The 21,760-nt window shown below is 41.5% G+C and overlaps 1 protein-coding gene across 3 annotated transcripts in view; it reads right to left on the minus strand.

The window, feature by feature from the left end:
- The window catches only part of ptprz1b (protein tyrosine phosphatase receptor type Z1b), a 64,956-nt gene that overhangs the window by 16,514 nt on the left and 26,682 nt on the right, over positions 1–21,760 (minus strand). For all 3 annotated transcript variants that reach the window (XM_034577826.1, XM_034577827.1, XM_034577825.1), the window contains exons 3-9: positions 8,937–9,116; positions 6,533–6,684; positions 6,338–6,433; positions 5,602–5,668; positions 4,863–5,020; positions 2,796–2,946; positions 1,654–1,838 (exon numbers count right to left, since the gene is read on the minus strand). In XM_034577826.1, coding sequence (XP_034433717.1) covers positions 1,654–1,838; positions 2,796–2,946; positions 4,863–5,020; positions 5,602–5,668; positions 6,338–6,433; positions 6,533–6,684; positions 8,937–9,116 — 989 coding nt within the window. The remainder of the gene's footprint in view (positions 1–1,653; positions 1,839–2,795; positions 2,947–4,862; positions 5,021–5,601; positions 5,669–6,337; positions 6,434–6,532; positions 6,685–8,936; positions 9,117–21,760) is intronic.

Here is a 21,760-nt window from a genome sequence, read left to right on the forward strand (position 1 = left end):
ACCACAACAGAAACAGACGAGCTCACACACTCCTTCATCACCACCCTCGTGTTCAATTTGAATCGATTTTGATCTGGTTGTTATTTAACACTATTCAAGTGTCTATGTCCATTTCTCTGTTTGACTTGCTCACCAGTTTTCTTGCACTCTTGTTCTCTAAATCAATATACTAAAGATTTACCATCATAGCCATTTGTAATCATATTTGTATGATTATTTTGCTCCACAATTCAATAATGAGGATGTTCCTATTTTTTAAATTAACGTTTAAAAAAAGATCTACTCTTCAAACTTGTAATCTTCCTCCCTACTGTGGTACATCTATCCTATTCACAATCACAGACTTGTACATGTGCCTGTAAAAAGTCTTTCTATTTTAAATACAAATGTTCAAATTATATAACAAGTTCTGGACATTATGGTTTCCTCTTAGTGTGCTTTCATTCGAATATTTAGCCTTTGGGGTTCAAATGTCCCTCCAACACTCCAGATGCTGCTGCTGCAATTACCTCATAACTAAATAACTACTATGTATAAATAATTGTGATATGTCAAACTCGAAATCTGAAATTGGATTTATCATGAATTGCAAAACATAAGCTATAAATATATATATGATAATATTGTTGTCCATCATTAATATAAAGAATCTTTAAATAACAACTATATCACAAAAAAACCTACAATGAAAAATAAAGAATTGAAAACAACGTAAATGCAATAACTAATTATGCACATGCACATCCACAATATGTAAACAAACTATTGATGACTAAGTCTTCACACATGCAAGAGCACACACACAAACACACACAAACAGAGATATAGATTTAAATACATTCACATATTACTGGTCAAATTAAAGGACGCTAAGTGACCCGTTAAGAGGGCAGGATTGATCGTTGCTATCGATCAGTTGATCACGTTGATGACAGTAACAGATGAGCGTGAGAGTAGACGGGTGAATCTAACAACATGACTGTCACTTATTATGTTTTTGTAAGTCCTGTGTAAATAATCTACCTGTGGTGACTGTAGATAACAGCTTATAAACTACTTAAAGGACCTATGAAATGAAAAATACATTTCAAAATGTGAATTCTATGCTCCTGTCTTAATGCTTAATTTATCAACATGTCAAAAACCTATCAAAATATTCATCTTTTCTCTTCCTGTTATGTTTTTTGCTCATTTATCATGCAGGTTTTCTCATTTTGCATCCAGTTATAACGCTTTCTTTTAAATTTTTTATATTATTGAAAAAAATATGAACTTCCTCAAAAAATTTAACTCCTTCCCCACAGAGTTTCTTGAACTCCTCCATGTGAATATAAATTCTGCCAGTTGCCTAATAATGCACAAAGACCTAAGCTTTCAAATTTATTGGTTAAAATATGCAGGTGTAAGCGAAGGTGGTGGCAATTCCTAGACAACAGAGAGCAGGCTGTCACATTCAATGCTGTTGAATACTGTGAATGTTAATCAATACCTGCAACATTTCCCTCCACAGCTTCCTGTTTTTACCCAACACATTCATATATGAGGAATCAAATACAGCTCTAACCTGCGTTTCACAGGATCTTTAAAATTACATGTATTCATATGGATTTTTTTGTTCGTGATTTGGAAAGATGTAGAGAAATCTTTTCGCACCACATCCTGGTCCCCGTCTGTCCTGTACTCCTGCTTGTTTTGGTCTCGGCCCTGCAGCCTCTGGTACGTGACGGTGTACCAGTCGATGGTCGTGTCGTAAACCACGCGGGGGCGCTCCCACGTCACCACGATGGTGGTGTCGTTCTGAGCATCGGCCTGGATGTTCTCCGGCTCTAAGCTGCAGGCTGGAGACAGAAGTAAGATCGGTTAGAAAATAAAACCAGCTAAATTATTTCTTTGCTTGGATGAGATGCAAGAAAACTGAACAAAACAAATGAAGGAACATGAGGAGAAGAGTCACAATGGGACAGCTGGATCTAAACATCTGAAAAACGGTGCAATGTCTCACGTCAGTGTTGCTGAATGTTTGACTGTACTCGAAAAGGGAAGGAATACATTTAAAACAGAACAACTTCGGAGGTGAATGTGGCAATGAGTGGGAGGCGCGTGCGTGTGCGAGTGTGTGATCATGAAGAGGTTGCAGGCAAAAAGACCCCTCTCTGAATTTCTGAATACTTTATTTCAATTTCAAAAAGAGCAGCAAAAATAAATTGCCAGCTCGGAGAGGAGCAGGGGGCGCTGAAGTACAAAGTCGAGCTCCTAGGAAACTCACTTTAGACCCACTTTACTTGAGGGGGCGACTTTATGAAGATGGAGAGCGTCGTGAATTATATCTTTTGATGATCATAACGAGGATGACCTTGGAGGACAGCGTTACAGCTGCAGGCAAAGAAGGATAATACATGGAGAAAAATATGAAATTACAATGTACTTATCTCTGATGGGGAGTTTAATTTATACAAGATTTTCATATTGCAGAAAATTTGTCTTCTAGTTAGTTGAATGAATTGAATCTGCTAATAAATATGAAATACATAATGTAGAGGGAAATTTGGAGGCACGTACATAAAAATAAAATAAATATAATTAAGTTAATACTTTAGTAAAGTACAGAACATTAGTAAATCTAGTTACTCTCTGCCACTGTGTATGATTGATTTGACAGATTTACATGTTCAGCGCGTCTTCCTGTGATTAAAAAGTTTTGTATAAGCATGAGGTGACTCAATGGGAAGTGAAATGCAGAAAATGGAACAAACAAGCAGCTTGAACTTCTTTCAGTTGAGTGCTTGGTGACGTACTGGGTGTGAGCACGTCCTCCACTCCGGTGTACGAGGCGAACACCTGACCCATGAACTGCTGCTGCTGCTCTCTGAAGTTGTTCTGCAGGTAATCGGTCAGCATCACGTATCCGGCCTGCTCCATGGTCATCACCTCGCAAAACATCTCCAACTGAAGGACACAGAGGGACACAGAGACACAGAGGGATGTAAAGTAGGTTAGGTTTAATGTTAGGTTTAGGTTAGTCAAGTAGTAACTATGGTTAAGGTTAGGTTAAATCTCCTGGAAATCAATGTAAGTCAATATAAAATTCTCTTAAAACATGGAGACAAGTGTGTCTTTGTGTGTGTGTGTGTGTGTGTCTGTGTGTGTGTGTGTGTGTGTGTGTGTGTGTGTGTGTGTGTGTGTGTAAGAGGCTTGTGTCGGTGCCAGTCAGAGCCAGAGAGATAGTACTGCTTTATTTTTGGTTAGCTTGGATGTGCCCACTCTACGCCTTGCCACCCTTATTTCAATCATGCAAACCCTGACAAACACACAGACACACACTGGCATGTCCTCGTTCACTCTCCAATATTCTTCTACATAACAGAGGATTATCACACGGATGATCTCAGTCCTAGCCGCTGTTCCTCGGAGGTCCTGAAAAGTCTCCAGCCTGGAATCAAACTGCAGTGACACCACAGTGCCAGCTCGTGTTGCTGCTGCTTGACAGGACCGTTTATTTTGATTTCACTGGATTATTCCACTGCAAAACCCCTTTTTCTATAAATTCACATTTTGACTCAGGTCGTCACATTGCATTACTGCAATGTCACAAGCCACAAACTGCAACCAGACACAACAACTACAGGCGGCAGCGAGAGACGAAGGAGACGGAGGAGAAGAGGAGTTTTCCTTTTAAACGGAACACTAAAGTCGGGGCGACTGATGTTTTTTTTAACGATTTTTACATCACTGCAGCAAGAACCCATATGACTTTTTGTTTCATGATTTCAAAGCACTACATGAGTGTGACTGGGAGCGTCTAACATGAAGAAATGAGAATTTGCATCATAAAGCTCGCAGGCTCGCACCAGACATTGCTGTCATCGATTTTAAAAGAAGCTTTTCATGACTGTTGGTTGTAAGTGAATGAGAACCAGAATTAGTCGAGCTGACGTTTCTTTATTCAGGCCAGTGAAATCATTATTCAGAAAGTGTTGTGAAATACTTTGGTTTGGAATAAATAAATAATAGAATACAGTAAATGTGGAAGAAAATACAGTCTGTTACCCTCATGATAACTCAGTTAAACTCACTTAAAGCTAGGGTTGGTAAGGTTCAATGTTTAGGTAACTGTATTTGTCTCCCTCGGGAGAGAGTTGTTTTGGATACAGGGAATTGCTGCCTCAACGCAAAATACACACAATAAAAACATTGACTAGGATGTGCATGTACAAAACAAAGCAAATGCAATCCTGTAAAAGCTAGTAGGAGCAGGCTATACTTTGAAAATATGCAGTTGATACATCCCACCGCCTCCCATCGCCCCCCCCTCGTCAAAGCCATGCCGCAAAACACATGAACATGCACCGAGTGACAACTGCTAGGAGACAACTTTTCTGTGACTCACTCGCTAGCCTCTGGTTATCGTCTCTCGAGCTTGTGAAGTCATGTGCAGAGAGAGCGCGGCAGGTTGAGCGGGTCGGTTAGTGACGGACAGGCACACCCGCCAATCATTTCATTCAGTCCATGTGAAACGATTGAACAACTTTATTTATTGATGGCTATCGGGACGTGAAGAGGATTTCAACAAATAAGATAAATGTGTTTCAGAAACAATTACCAACCTTTTCTTTAAATCATGAGGACAGTGTTAACAGGAAATGCTTTTATTTTGAGGTGCAAGGTAGTAGTGCTTATCACTAGATTAAGTGATGAACGCAAAACTCCGATATAAAGCACATAAGGCTTTTTTCTTCCTTGTAAAAGTGCAGCATGCTGGTCAGTAACAGTGTGTGTGTGTGTGTGTGTGTGTGTGTGTGTGTGTGTGTGTGTGTGTGTGTGTGTGTGTGTGTGTGTGTGTGTGTGTGTGTGTGTGTCCTGACCTGTTTTTCCGATATGGCCACAGTCTGTTTGAACACAACCCATTCCACCATCTCAGAGCAGGGAGGAGCAGTCAGGGAGCCGTTGTAGATGTAATATTTATCGGTGTTATTAGGCATTAGGGAGCGCAGGGTGAAGGCTTCCAACGAGCCGCTTTTACCTGGTTTTAAGAAAAAGAAAAAAGGAATAAAGTCCCCTCAGTAGCAAAATGTCACAACAAACATTCCCAAAGCTGATGGACCTACCTTGAATAAAGCATTTTAAAGTATCAGACTGTCAAGTCGGTGACATTCGTGATTTATCATTTAGGAGAGAGACGCATCTCATTATATTTGTGGCATTTCTCTATGATCCCACTGCTTTGACTCACATTTTTGATGCAAGGATATCTTCAAACCAGTTGTGTTGAAACTTTATTGCAATGACATGGAAATACAGTGACTCTGAATGACTTTGTGAAATACCTTGATTTAACTAGTGGTTGCTTGCTTCGCTGAACCCTATCATTCTGCTGCTTTCTCTGTTGATTAAATAAATTATTCTCCAGAACACCTCCTATAATTTTATCTGGTGAAAAGTACAATTTAATTTACTTCAGTGTTTTTCCCTCTTGGGCAAAATCAATTTGTGCAGTGCTCAGTGTGAGGCGCATAAGCGCAACGACAGGGGAGATTAATACAATTTAAGGGCTTGTTATTTTACAATTTGCACCCAGTGTAATGACGCAGAGTGGTGACCTACCAAACCTGCTGACAGTGTTGATGGCATCTATCACAGGATTGAAGTTCTCATTGTCTTCCAGGCTGATCTGTGGATGAGAAAACACAATATTCTACTGAGGGTTTCATAGACAGGCAGCATTTTCAAGAGGAACAGACAGAGACCTGCACCGAATCAGGTGGGTACCCAATGGTAACCTGCAAAAAGGTATATCAATATAAAAACAACAGAATGAACTAAATGGGGGCAGGGAGCAGGTGAGAACTAAAGTATATAATTTCTTAGGAGCAATCAGAAATGAAAAAGGCTGTGAAGCCCAGTCAGCCGTAAAGATTCATTTTAATTTGAAAGCCTATGACACCACCTTTGACCCGTTTACTTCCGATCAAATAACTGTCTCTACCCACACTGAACTAGTTAGTAAACCAAAGTGGATCCCAGTAAAACAAAAACAGCCGGTGGTGAATATGTCAGTGGCTTTGCTTTGATAGCCACAAGCTGGTTACGCCATCACAGAGGAAACACACTGACAGATGCAGGAGCAACCACCAGGACGAGGAGGCCATTACCCAGTTGATGTGTGTTTAATTATGGGTGACGGGTTGGATCAACATATGTTAATGGTTGCAGGCGGGTGTGGGTTTGACTTGGAGATAATTGTGGGTAACGTTACGGAGCTCTGCGGGTGCAGGTTTGCAAAAAATGGACCCGTGCAGGATTCTGATGATCTGGGTCACAAACCAACTGGTGGACTTACCTCAAAGAGCACAGCCAAAGCAGAGACCCTCCCTCCTTCCCTTATAGCATCATCCAGACTTAGAAAGTCATCTGGATCGTAACAGTAGATCTGCATCTGGATGAGAGTAGGAAACAAGTAGGTTAGGTGGACTCAGACCAATGTACGATCGTTCAATGTGTTATGATGTAGCAGACGAACAAACACGTCGTTTACCTCCAGAGGGTATTTCATCCCATTCAGGCTGTGTTCAGACCCATCTGACGTTGTGTTGCAGCGCCCCCAGTGGAACGTGATTCTACTGACACGAAGCCTGGAGTTCAACCCTCCTCCGCTCACAAAGAACTCCCCCTCCACATCAATGGCCACTAAGACACACACATAAACTTTGATTTTACCTTTCTGTAAACCAACCTGTTGAAATATAAAATTGCAAAGAATGTTGGCTACCAATTAAATTCAGATGATGAGCTGATTTGTAAAATGCTATATAAATGTTTATTTATTCCAGTATAGGTCATAAAGCCCACTTCCTCCATGTTAGTAGACGGGAGAAGGGAGAAATGGAATAAGTGCACATCAAATACATTTTTCTCAAGTATGGTTTCTGTCATTTTCGGTAGTTCTTATCACACTGATGTTTGTTCAAGTGTTAATTTCATTTCTAGATAGTGGTAGGAAGACTTCTCGCAGTCTATGGTCTGTCAGTACAGTACCATGGTGGCCAAATCAGCTTCAATAATACTCCTCTAAACAAGTGATAAGACGGGAACAACAACTTCAATCATTGCTGCAGTGGTGTCCCGGACACAACATCCATGTTTCTCTCCACAGGAAATGACATGTAGGAGCCTGGCAGCTGCAGCTTAAATGTGGACACCCTGGTCATTTGATTTATGTGGCATGTCATGACTATGAGATGTTGCTGCACATTTGCTATATGTCCTCTCAATGAAGGTTTAATGGTGATATTCTAATATGAGGCACATGTGGACATTTTGCAAATGCTTACAAAATGTTCTGATGCTCAGTTTGTCTTTTAAGATGACGATCAGTGCAGTGACACAGAGCAGGTCACACATTTCTCCCATAATATTAAGCCAGCTGTTCAACATCTGTTAAAATATGCAATTTCCTGTTTGATTTCACAGAGAGAAAAGGAGATGGGTTTTAGGACCATTAACATGCAGAGGGTAAACTAACACACACACACACACGCACACGCACACACACACACACACACACACAAGGCAGTATTGGAAGACGGTGATGCTATCTCAGACAGCTTTCATTTGTTCTTCAGTCCAAACGTCACTGCACACTCTGCCTTTCCTCTCGCTGTCTCTTCACATCGTCTTTTAACATATACATTTCTTTCTCTTGCTCCTTTGTTGCCTCTTCTCTGTTGCTCGGTTTCATCTCGTCTGCCTCTCGACATCGATCTTCCTCCCCTCTCTCCGCATGATCTCTGCGCTGCTGTCTCACTGGCTCTGCTGCTCTCAGTTTCTTTCATTATCTGACTTCTTCCCCTTTAAATCCTGGCTGCTTCTCTTCTTCATTAACCTACAGGTTGTGAAATATATACGTGTGGTTTTCAGCATCTGAAAAGTTAAGCTTCTTTCCACATCCAGCGATTAAGACGTGTTTTGCACCAACAGAAACACGTCAAAATCATTTCCATAGGATCTACCACATGCTGCATTTTCCTCCTCTGCTTGCTGCTTTAACAGGCTCCCCTCTGGGGTTGAAAATAAAAAAAAGAAGTGAAATGAAACAGTTTGATTTCCTGCAGGACATCATTGTTAACATGGCTTCAGCAGCTTGAACGCGGCCGAGCTAAAACCCCTTCTTGATTAAGCCTGGGGGGTTGATTATGAACAAAGAAAACAGTACGTGAAGGTTAGACTGTTAACACTCACTTCTCATAATGGAAAAGAGCAGACAGTGTGGGTAAGGTACTAAAGGTATTAAAGTGATACAGTACACGTGTGTTTTTTTTAGCTGTAAATTAAATTATGAACGTTCTTTGATGAAATACATCAATGCTGGTTTTAACATCACCATCACCTGGTGTTATAACCATTTGGGACGTCTTTATATCATGACATTTATATATATTTGAAAAGGTTAATACCCTCTAATCAAGGGTGGGCGCCACCAAAGACCGCCCATGAGGGGGAATCTGGAAAGCCGCACTCATTTTCAAATCTATGCTGAGACGAAACAGATAAACCACCACATCGTCTGCCATTCAGAGACGTCTCCCATCCTCTCCTGTCCCTCCATGTCCTCATACACGACTGCTTCAGCCCTGACTGTCTCACAAACACACCACAGCTCTTTGAACCGCCAGCACAGTCAGGTGTCTCAGCTTGATGTCAGGAAACTCCAGGTGTGCGTGATGCTACTGGAGTTGTTGCTAATAACTAGATAACCTAGATAACAAGCTAATTGGTATGTATGTGTGGGGGATAGAGAGAGATGGGCGTGTGGGGCGTAGGTAGGCGTGTCTTAGCCACGCCTCCCATCACTGCGTTCGAATGGCATTTGTAGAATTTCACTTCACCCAAACCTTAGAGGCGAAGTTACATTTGAGGAGATTGTGAAAACATTTCCATACCAGTCTTCCCATTGTTGTGGATGGTGCTGGACTCTGCCGTCAGTTGGTCCCAGCCCTCGAGCTGTAGGTTCTGGTACTGCAGCCTGACCTGGGTGAAGGTTTCATCGATGTCCACAGGAGACTGCCGCCCGCTGTTGCAGGACGGGTACTTCTTACCCCAGCTGTGCTGGTTCAGGGTACCTGCATAAGAGAGATGTGTGCCAGATAAATAAAGAGATACAGATTGTTCAAGGACGACTGATCTGAAAATGTCAAACTCCCTGAAAAAAGTTTTTCTCTTGCATCTGCGTCACCAGAAAATCTGGAGGCTCAGCTGTGTTTGTGTTGGGAAAACAGCCTGTGTGCTATTTTGTGACAAAAAACAATCAAGCCGATTTTTCTCTTTTATTGTACAAAATCTGAGTTGATACTAAGATATTTTCGGATGCTGACACCCTTCACTTTTCACTCTTTGCTCTATCTGTATCTCAAATGTGTGTTGCAGTTCACAAACTGTATACTGGCTGTTAAATGGGTCCAGCTCTAATGAGAGCAGATGGTCAAACTATCGGTCAAACATGACTGGTTGGCCTCAGGTCACACTGCTGCAACCTCTGAGTCCGTGTGTTTGTGTGTATTGTTAACACATGAGTACACGTCTCACATTCTGTGTACATTTATTGATGTCCTGTGTATGTGTGAATGTGTGTTTCTGAATTGTTGTGTGGAGTGCACAGCGTGAATTCAGTTTAAACGTACTCATGCGGCGTGGGTGTTTATATGCATGCATGCGTGTGTGTGTGTGTGTGTGTGTGTGTGTGTGTGTGTGTGTGTGTGTGTGTGTGTGTGTGTCGGAACAAGGCTGTGCTTTTCACATGAATAATGTAAGAGAATATGAGCAGCATCTGAAGAACATTTCGCAGTTAAACACGCATCACAATAAATCCAATCAAAGAGGCATAAAAGAAAAAGTAAAAATGGCATTTTCCTAATTTCGTGCTCGTAGCACATTCAGTTTGCACAAATGTTCGACTAAATATCACCAGCTCTGCCTCAGAATGTGTGTGTGAGACTGAATTAATTATTTATGAGTGTATGTCTGCATACACCAACGTTGTTTAAATGCCAAGACATGCAGTGTATGTGCACACGTATGAATCTATTCATGATACCGTCTCCATCCACTGACATACCCATCTGTGTGTGCTTTTATTTGTTACACTTTGTGAATGTGCACACACACACACACACACACAGCACCTTCTCATAGGTACAAGCTACATGTATACTGTACTAGTGTAAACTGGACCACTGTTGCTAGTTGCGTGTAAGCATGAATAGTCATCGTCTTTGCATGAGTGAATGTGTTAATTCACTGAGCAGCCATTCATCTGCTGTTTCCTCCAGGCGGAGTCTCTGAGTAAACCCACTGAACTACATTCATCTTGCTGACTTATGTTTCAGAGGTAAAGTTACAGTGTATCATGATGGAAAACTGACAGTAATAAAAAATAGTAATTTTCAAAAAGATTATAAGTAATGTTTTACTGTGATACACAACTTAATTAAATAATTCAGCTCTAGGTTTGATTTTATTCCTCATTATGTCCAGTCCTCACTTTTTAAAAGGGCTGTTAGAGGGTTAAGACCTGGTTTTAGGGTTAGAATTAGGTTTAAGTTATGGTAAGGGTTAGGGTTGGGGTAAGGGTTAGTTGTGGTGGTTAAGGTCAGAGTAAGGTCAATCGTAGAACCCGTCAGCTTCATATGAATGCAGATAAATAAAAAAAACGATGCATTTACGTCAATGTGTTTGGCCACTTATGCTCTCCACATGGGCTGTTAACCTGCGGGAAACCAAGCCTGCTCTAACGTGATTGGACTAAAATCCCCCAAACCTTGTCACTTGCCTACAGATTCTGTATATACACACGGAGAATCTGTTTATAGAAATGAATATAAGGGGTATGTAATATGCCATTGAGTGTCACCCCCCCAGTGTGTGTGTGTTTTACAGTACAACAATAAAGACAATGGGTCTAATGAGGTCAGAGCAGATGGTTTAACTGTAACTGGTCACACATGACTTAACAGGTATTGGCTTTACATTCCTGCTTATGTGTGGGTGTGTGACCCAAGTTCAGCGAAATCAATGTCCTCTCTGTTGCACTGCTGCCAGTTTGACCGCTACAGTTCACAAATATCCAACTTATCCAAATGACTGAGGTCAAAATGTTCTGTAAGTTCACGGGTTCAGCAACATCCAGCAGTGATTTGTTTACAGGAGCAATTTTCCAACAACAACAACAACCTACAACCTGCATAAGTCCTGGTTTACAGTCTGAAAGGTGCATAAAGTAACAAGACTTCTTTTGGTCATAACCCAATGGAAACCCAACAACACCAGACATACAAGAGGCAGCATAACAACCAACACTATTGTCATGGACAAAAAACACATACCACAAAGTTACAACCGAGTGAAAAAACCCTGAATATTAACATTAACTGTTGGTGCGGATTTGACTCAGGATGAGGATCCAGGATTTTTTCTGGTTTCTTTAACATTGCAGTGTTTTAACATCTATAAAATAATTCCAGAAACCGTCCAGTCTGTGTGTTCATGGCCTGCATATCTCGAGAACCATTCACCTTATCAGCTTCACACCTGGTATGTGTATTGTTTAGGGCCCAATGAAAAGCAATACTTTAAATATCAATAAATTGGATAAACTGAGTAAACAGGCACTCTTTAGACAATGACATTGTCAATGAAAAACAACAGCGTGTTCACGACAACGGAAAAATCCAACTGATTCTCCAGTCAGGGTTTTGAGTGCTGAGTTAGCTTAGTTGAACTTTGATAATATCTATGAACAGGTGAAATGTGGTGCAGATCCTGATAATGATCCTGAAGTGTCCTTGGACAAGATGCTGAATGGCCCCTCATAGAAAAAAGTGCTGCCAATTGATGCACTGTATGAATATGTGTGTGAATGGGTGAATGGCAAACTGTAAAGTTCTGTAAAGCACTTTGAGTGGTCATTATCATTACCAATGTGATGATAAAGTGGCCAATAGCCTTGGCGAAGGCTCTTATTCCTTTTGGTTTTGAGCCAGAGATACAATCTATCACCTCAATACTATACATTTCCCGATATAAATTATAGATCAAAACATACATATAAACAGTCAAATAGTAATGTATTGTTCACAAAGCTGTGTTTTTGTGGCACAGTTCATTATTTCAATTTGAGTGGTATCCGTACGTTCGGTTCCACATTTCCATCTTCATCTACATTTTATATGACGTTGCTAATACACTGTGTGTGTGTGTGTGTGTGTGTGTGTGTGTGTGTGTGTGTGTGTGTGTGTGTGTGTGTGTGTGTGTGTGTGTGTGTGTGTGTGTGTGTGGCTGAAATGACGGGGTCTGTCGTCTGGCCACTTCAGCCTCATCCGTCAGCATCATAACATAAACGCACTCGCTAAGTTGCTCCTCTGACATAATGCTACCATGGCAACAAGTAGCTGACAGGTTGGAGAAAGGAATAAAAAATCCCCTGAAGCTCGACTTTCCCCGTCTTCATTCAAATCCACAAACACACGGACACCAACTCACATTTAGTCAAGGAGTAAAATTTGGATGATTAAATATGGAAATTACATTTCATATCTCTGACTTCCACTTGCTTTTTCACAGGAGTTCCAGAATAAAGCCCGCTGATGCAGCCAGTGTGAGGACGTCAGACCTATTGTTGTTGAAATTCATGTGGGGAACGTTTAAAGCAGAGTCTGCTTTTTTGAATAAGAAATGTTATCAGTATTATACTATTTTTTTTCTTAGTTTTGCCCTCTGTCCCTCTCTGCTTCTGCATTTTAAAACCATTATAAATCAAATTCAATAGATGGGGTCACAATCAATAAAATACAGATTTGAGGTTCTATAGTAAGAATAGAAAGACAGTAATGCAAAATCTGCATTTATTTATCCTACATCAAGGAGGGTACGTTTTCATTGCTGTTTGTTTTTCTATTACAAGCTCCAAAACGCATGTTATTGAAATTTGGTGGAAGGATATGGGCCAAGGTAGAACCCATTCATTATTGGGGAAGATTTGTCTAATGGGAAATAGCCACGATCGCAAAATAGGGTGTTTGACATTTACACATCTTTCCCAGGGAATAATTCTTGGATCTTTATGAAAATATCAGACATGTTTAGGGAACTGATTCTATGAGCGACTCAATTTAAGGGGACTGTTGGTCCTTGTGAAGGTATTCCCCCTGATTGCCGTTCTAGTTGGTAAAGTGGTCAAGATAATAAGAACCCTTTCTGACATGATGATTTGTTTAAATGTAATTTTAGTTCACAATGATTAAAAGCTGTACAATATAGTAAAATAGTAAAGCTGTCTGGAATAATCCTAAATGTCTCTGCTGCAGCCAACAGAGCAACCAGTTGTCAAAGGAGTCAAGATCAAGACACAAACCATTTACACCTGATCCCACTGCTCCGTTTACCCCAGTACCCCTTTCATTTCAGCTTAGCCCTGACTCCCCGAGGGAGGAGAGGTGAGAGGAGAGAGGAGGAGAGGTGAGACCACAGAGGAGGAGACTGCGTTGAGTACAAGAGGAGAACAGAGATGGAGCAACAGGGGACAAAAAGGTTAGAGCGCAAGAGGGAGGAGAGAGGACACAGGAGAAGACATGGACATCACAAAATATGAAGTGTATGAGACATGAGGGTGGAGGGGAGCAGAAGACAAAGACAGGAAAGAAGAGGGAAAAAAGGAAAGGAAAAGTGTGTGTGAGAGAGAGAGAGAGCGAGAGAGACATTCAAGGGAGCTGACCTGGTGTAAGATTAGGCAGGAGGAGAGAGGCAGATAGTATGTACACAGTTGTGTTTCTCAATGAGCACTTTCTCAGCATGAAACACAGCTGCACGATACATCAGTGCGTGCGCACACACACTCTTTCATCTCTCTCTCTCTCTCTCTCTCTCTCAAACACACACAGGGCTGATTTCACCCTCTGCGAGAAGGTTCTGCACTGCTGAGCGAGCTAACCGTTCAGAAAACACGCTGGTTTATTAAATTGAATAATGGAGGGCTTCACTTTTTTGAGGACTGTCTGCTCCTGTCTGCATCACTGTCGGTAAAAATAGCTGAATATGTATCAAATATTAAAAGCAAAAAAATGTTTCTTGGTTTAGCTTAACTCAGGGGCGGTGCCTCGGAATCTGCATTATTGTTTGGCTGGCAGGAGGAGACAGAAGCAGTTGAACAGTTTAACCTCATTTCATGCACAGAGAGCTCTCTATTTCCTAAATGTTCCAGATGCTGCAGTGTATAAATATAGATGACTAAAGATTGGTTTTAAAACCCATCCAATCATACCGAGAAAAATATCCCTACAGACGCCCAGAAGCCAAAGATAATGAATTTATAATGATATAAAAAAAAGAAACAGTACCAAATGATTTTGCGTTTTTTCGTAAAAAATCAGGAATCAGTTCATCACAAGGGAATTAGTTGAATTTCTGTAAACAACTTTCAACTGCTTCCTACTGAAACTCGCCTATTGTAGCATTTTTACATAAACACTATCAAAACAACAGAGCTGACATCGACCCTCTTCAGACCTGGCATTGACATCCGTCCTGAGATATCCAATCACAAGTGGACAGTGTTGTGTTTGTGTGTTCACACCTCGTATTGAATTGTGTTTAGAGTGAGCCTCTGTGGCCACTTGTGACCAGATCTCAGTTACCCGCTCCATATGCAAATTGAGATTAAATGATGTTGTTTTTACCCAGTCTGATTTAAAAAATGCGTCCATTGTTGAAAGAGAGAGAGAGCAGAGCAGCTTTGATTGCTAGAGGTAACTCCAGTTTAGTTACCCTGGTTATTCCTTTGAGCCTCATCCTGTCAAGAGTCTCCCAGTAGCTGAAATGTTTTATGGAATGAAACTGAGTTTGGTGATTAAACATGATTCATGAAAGCAGAGGATTGAACAAAACAAAAAAATCTTCTGGAACTGTCTGATGGCAAATAATCGTTGTTACCTCCAGCAAGGAAGATATGTTTTCATCTGCATTTGTATATTTGTTAGTTAGCAGGATTATGTAGAAATAACTACACCGATTTCCATTAAATTTGGAGAGTGGAGGGGTGGGGCATGACACAGGGGAAAATCCTTTGAATTTTGATGTGGATCCGGATCAGGGGGCAGATCCAAAATTGTTTTTTTAATTTGACATTTTCCTTGATTTTTCAGACAAGAATTAATGGATCTTGATGGCCTGGAAGGGGGTATGCACCCTCCTATGTGACATTCTGGTTTGATAAATATACTGCATATATTGCATATGTCTGCTTAACCACTTCAAATGATAATCTCGACATTGCACTACATCCACTGTGTACAGTAGAGGCCCAAAAAATGTTTTAATCATCCAATTCTCTGACACATTAATATTCAATGTAGACTTTTACCAATTAAAGAGGCACTGCTCTGCCACAGCTGCTGTCATGTGTGTTTCAATCAGTTTGTGTTTGCAGGAAATCTTCAACACAGCAGACGAATGAGCTCAGGAATAAGAAATGTTCCTCATGTGTGAAAGAAGACTTCAGTCACTTTTAGTCTGCAGCATCTCTGCATTCATGGGGGCGCGCTCACACACACACACACACACACACACACACACACACACACACACACACACACACACACACACACACACACACACACACACACACACACACACACACACACAATGACTGACATAATGGAGTGAGCCTGAAGCGGATAAGATCTGAGCTACTAAATGAATCTATTATGTATGGCAGAGAAAGGACTACACACACACTCTCTCACATCAGCCGCTCAGTGAGATCTACTCTATGGTAATGACGGCCTGTCAGCAGCCACCATATCTGACAATCAGACCTGTCAGATTATTCAGAAAGAAAAAAAAAAAGAAAAAACCCGTATGCCCCCAGTATGCTCTTCCTGTGATCTCTGATGGCTCCGTCTAGACGCGAGAACATGGGGAACTCTCTGGAGTGAGACATGACCGAGACCAGACTGCAGCTTCTCAGTTCAATATCAAACAACGGCAGACTGCCTCTCGACACCGATTTAACGTCTAAATGTACAGAATGAAGGTTAAGAAACGAAATAAAACTTACTTGCACAAAAAAGTGTGCTTCTGTACAGGAGATTTTCAAAGGACCAGGGAATGAGGGGATCCTAGGGGACCCTACATTAAACAAAACCCCCTCTCTCTTCAACCAAGCTCTAAAATGATGAAGCTTTTGGCAGGAAGCTAATGGCATGGGGCCTCATTAGGAGGTTTCAGACCATGGTGTTGTTGCCGTCTCCTGCAGCCGATCATAGAATTTAGAAGTGGTTCACAGATATATTTCTCATTGTTGTGGATGTAAATTGCCTGCCTCGTCTACCCTGTTGCGATGGCCCTCCTTCTTTGAAGAGATGCTGCTCACTTACATTTATGAGCTGTACACTAAATAATATCACTGTAGGGTTAGGGTTACTGCGATGAAACATATTAATGACTTTAATTTCCCATTGCTTACCCAATATAAAAAAATTCGGCATTTCGGCAAGTGTTTCAAAGGATGATGCCGATACACAGTCAACCTTTTTGGATGTGTCTAGGTCATAAAATTGATGTTAAAGTTAACGACCTCTAATCAAATGTGGGCAAGTTAATTAAGTCGATTTACAACAGATTGCTTGAATAAAAGCTCTCCTACACGTCTGTTATCTGTTATTTAGCAATCTTACAAAGCAATTTGTCTCATATATTATCTTATATTAGATAAGATTCTCTTCTCACTGCATCTGTACATACTCATATATGCCATATCTGTAAATACTTCTCCTTGCTGCTCTTTTATATCTGTGTTTTTTTCATGTTTATTTACAACATATGACACAAACTTTCACCTGTAAATGTTGCCTCATCAGCACCTTGATCTACAATTCGTTGTACTTTTACTAAGTGAAATGACAATAAAGTTGAATCTGATCTAATGTAACCTACACATCATGTCTGCTACACAGCATTTCCAAGTTTTAGCCGCTCTAGGACTCCAGAGCACTGTGGGTTATGCCGGATGTATACATAGCAGAGTGGATGCCATACTGAAGGAAGACATAGTGGTGTGGATGTAGCCTGATGGCCACTCCAGGCCCACTTCTGAAGGGGAAAGGTCCTGCACTTCTAAAGATCCCTCTGAGGAAGAGGTGCCTTGAGAATGTGTGTCACTCTCCATTTTTTAATGGCCTGAGAATGTCACGACAATGACACTCTCACTCAACATCCAGCCCGGCCTCCCTCGCCCCCCTTTACCCCCTCTGTACCCTCTTCAGTTTTTAGCATTTGTTCAAGACTATCAAAGGGCTGAGTTATGCTCAGAGCTATGTACACTTAGGTTTACGGATTACTGCCCATGTTTGTAGAGCTCTTAAACAGGCCATGTTAGTGAACATGAGCGTGCAATGGAGACTTCCCTAAATATTGAGGTACTCATTGTTCACACACTTTCCTCTCATGGTCAGAGGAGGGCCGACAGCATGCAGAAACTACAGCCACTGAACTCATTACCCACTGGTGCAAGCGAAAAACAAGGACAGAAAATGGGAAGCACAGAGTGTGTATTTGTGTACAGAAACCCCCACACACACACATACACACCTCTGCATCATTACAAGGCTCTGGGAGCAGCCGCACAGATTGAGCAACAACTGGAGCAGAAGAGCAGCCAGCCTAAAGTATTTGGTGACTAAGAGAGAGAGCGGTTATTGTGGGGTGAGCGCACGAATATCCACAGAAAAGGAAACAGCAGACACATGAGCTGACAGAGGAGGAGGGTGGGGGGGGACACAATCAAACAGACAGCTGACTGGGAGACACTCAGATAACTGGGATCAAAGTCATGGTGTAAAAGCCTCTACAAAGAGCTATGAGACACTGAAACCCTCCAATTAATAATATGACAGTAAAAAAATGACAAAGAGTAATCAAAGGCTTCCAGCAGAAAGACAGATCAATACCACAATGAATATGCATCAAAACATAACCCATGGGATGATGTAGAGTGGCTGATTCGACTTTTAAATTACTTACAAGGGCGCTGATGTCGTGTGTGTGAGGTAATCACGAATGATTAGCGACGTGGTGAGTATTATGATCAACCAATTAGTCATCAGCAGCTTTATTCCCTGGCTGATTCACTCATAATTTGAAAAGAGAATGCGTCTGTATCATTTGTGACATTAATTTGGAATCAGCAGTGCCAGTATTTTTACGTTATCTGGCTAACAGGATCCTAGCACAGTTTCCGCTGGTAACAATACTGCGTGGCAGCCCGTCACGCCAAGATCTTTGCCGCCGCTGATCCAGCAGAGGGCGATCACTATCAGCTTGACCTATTGACCTATCAGTAAAGTAAGTCAGTATAATGTTATATTGTTTTGAGGTCACGGGCAGGCAAAACAATCCTGAGCAGACGAACATGAAACCAAAGCATCAGAGAAGTGGCTTGAGAAAGTTTAATTTCTCGGCTAATTAATGAACAAAAGTGAGGCTGTTTGTCGACTTTTGAACATGTCAAAGTCGTTCAAACTTGATTTATGAAAAAAAGGTGACAGCCTTTATTCCTACACACTGCAGAAACATAACAATATTCGTTCGTGGTTGAGTTTCTTACCACCCTAATCAACAAAAAAAAATCCTCGCTTTACTCGCAGAAAATATCTGTGTCCTCTTCAGCTAAAGCTACGACAGCGTGTTTACCAGCTTGTTGCCAACTTTGTCTCACATTTTCTGAGAAAGTAGGGGAGACAACCAGTGTCCACATGAGACTTAGATCTTGTCTCATCCTCCTTTCATATGTTGAGGTTCAAAGAAAAAAAGAAGAATAGAGGGTGATGGATGGATGATCTGTGAAGCTGTGATATTGTGACTGCTTCATTGGTCTCATCTTTACTCCATCCACAGCTTTCCTAAATAATGTGAGGTATGCTTTGTGTTTTCTCCACATAATTGTATGTTGATTGACAACACAATTGCATTACGAGTCCCTGACCACCTTCAGAGCTGGTTCGGCCAATCGGATCAAATTCCCTCCACAATACATCTTGGGTGCATTCACTCTTGGGTGCATTCACTCGCTCGGGCTGCCTGGACCATGCACGAGAAAAGAATTGCGGCGCACAACCCGAATCCAACAGACATTTCGTTTTGTGTGTCTGAATCCGACCCAAGCCCCATGTTTTTCTCTGAGTACAGGCCCAGCCAACGTGACCAAACCCGACCCAGGTATATACACTTTGATTCACACCTGTACTTTTGTGAGGTCAAGCTCTATCTTATGACCCCAAATGCATTTTAACGCCAGCTGACATGTATGAGCTATGTGCTTTCTTTCATTCACTACTCATGTGAGTCTGAACACAACCACTGCAGCTACAGCATCTTGGAAACGGCCGCTGTTATCTTCCCTTTATCTAAAACAGAGTGACATGTACACGGAATGCATACATGCAAAGTGAGTCTACGAATGTAAACTGCTCATACACGCACAATGACCCAGATTTGCATTTCCGTGGTGAACATGAATTTTACATAAAGAATTCTGCCGGGGTTTGGGAAGACGCAGCCATCACACAGCCTCTCCTGTTATTCATATCAGCCTAATCCTGATGACGGAGCGGCGAGGAGAAGCTGCTGGTACTAATGCTGCAGAGACACGTCTTTTCTTGGAAACTACGGCACCGTTTAATCGAGGCTGTGATCTGATTCGAAATGTGAACATATAAAGCGTTTGGCGTCTGTCACAGTCCACTTTTCTCTCCAATCCCATAATTAAGAGCATCAGGAAACGGTTCACCGGCGGGGTTTTACCAACTTATGTGAACAGGCAGTATTCATTTATTTAAAATCTGTACATGTCTCTGTGTGTGTGTGTGTGTGTGTTTGTGTTTGTGTGTGTGTGTGTGTGTGTGTGTGTGTTTGTGTGTGTGTGTTCTCCAGATAAAGCGCTCGGGGAGTATTGAAGCCTGAATGGCCCCCGGCTATGTCTTAGTTGGATCAAGAGGAGAGAGGAGACAGAGAGAGGAGAGAGAGAGAGAGAAAGAGAGACACAGATACAGAGGTGGAGAACGAAGGTATAAGAAGAAGCAGTGGTGGTAAAAAATCTCAGTACAAGTCCAGTGAGTATGTGTAGTTCTGCTGTGGCGTTTGAACACTATGCTTTGAAAAATATATCCCATCTCATTGCATTTAGCTAGAAGCACACACACACACACACACACACACGCCCGCGCACGCAGACACACACACACAGACACACACAACAGATGGGGACCTGGGGGGTGTCTTCCAGGCAGAAGGATCCCAGGAACCCCTCAGAGACAAAGCAGAGGAATGATGAGGACAACATGGAGATGGAGGAGGAGGAGGAGGAGGAGGAGGGAATGTTTCATGCATAAACACAAGTACAAAATGTACAGTTATTACTGCACTGTTCATTGTACTGTAGTAAATGTACAGTTAGTACTACAAAGTGGATGCTGGTGTGGATATAAGTAATATAATTGTGAAATCTGCAATGCGAAAAAAAGATCAAATCTGTACCCGTAGCAAATTTAATAACTCAATCCAACTAAAAGGCAGTTTTACAGAGACATTCTTAAACATTTTTATGAATCTTAAATTTCAATATATTCACAATCATAATTTATATTCATAGTATTGCCATACAAGCCAGTAGCTAGTCTGATTTACCTCTAGCCTCAGCGTACCCTCACGTTCGGCCTGTATCCTTGATTACGAGGCCAAAACACTTGATCACGCTAAGGTGCACAACTGAAGTTATGTCCCTAACATCCGCTGGTGGACGCTAACACCTGAAAACATGTACTGGTAGTTGGTAACTTAAATTGTGCAGAAGACCTGCAAACATACAAGGGATATTCACCATCTGGTCCTATATTCTAAAATAAAATGATAGTTGTTTCCATCGTTAGTGGTCATTCCTGCACAGGATTCAAATGGCCTCAGTGTGCACACGGGATTAAAAGGAAACAATGCATATAGTGTTGGTCTGGAACTTTGTATCTCACTGATACAGGCTCACTAATGTAATGTAATCACAGCTGGATTAAGTAACAGCTCATGCTAAAGCACTTCCCTTTAAAACCATGACGGACAAAGCACAGGGTGGTTTACTGTTTGTCACAGAGTTCAGGGCTGAGTGTGACTAGTCCATCTACCGAACAAGAACTGATCATGTGACTGCATTCAATTGTCAGTTTCATAGTTTTACATATTGCAGCACAGACACGGTGAGATGTTTGATGAAGAGCTTCGGGCAACAACAAACCTCCAGCTTTAAAACTACAACTGCAAAAACATTGCGCAGCATGAGGCCGCGTCGTCGTGGCAATCACTGAACAAATTCTTCATTCAAATATGTGAGTTTGTTTGGCTGCACTTTAGAACAGACACACTAGTTGCTTCACAAAAAGATGCTCAAAGAGTTTTTCTTACCTCCAGAATTCTGGCACATGTGGTATTTACCACGATTACCAGAGTACTGCCAAACAGAAATCCCAAAGATAATAACTTTAAGGACTTCATGCTCACAGTGATATGCTCAACTGTGTGGCAAACACCAACACTACAGAGTCTTCTTGGCTTGTGTAAGAGATATTAGATCATGAACTGCTCGAGAAATAAATAAGCTGCCTAAAGATACAGACTATAGGCATGACAGTATGAAATCCGAATGATGATTGGAAGAGCTGTGAGCTTTTTA

This window comes from Hippoglossus hippoglossus, chromosome 23 (assembly GCF_009819705.1).
Source record: "Hippoglossus hippoglossus isolate fHipHip1 chromosome 23, fHipHip1.pri, whole genome shotgun sequence".
NCBI lineage: Eukaryota > Metazoa > Chordata > Actinopteri > Pleuronectiformes > Pleuronectidae > Hippoglossus > Hippoglossus hippoglossus.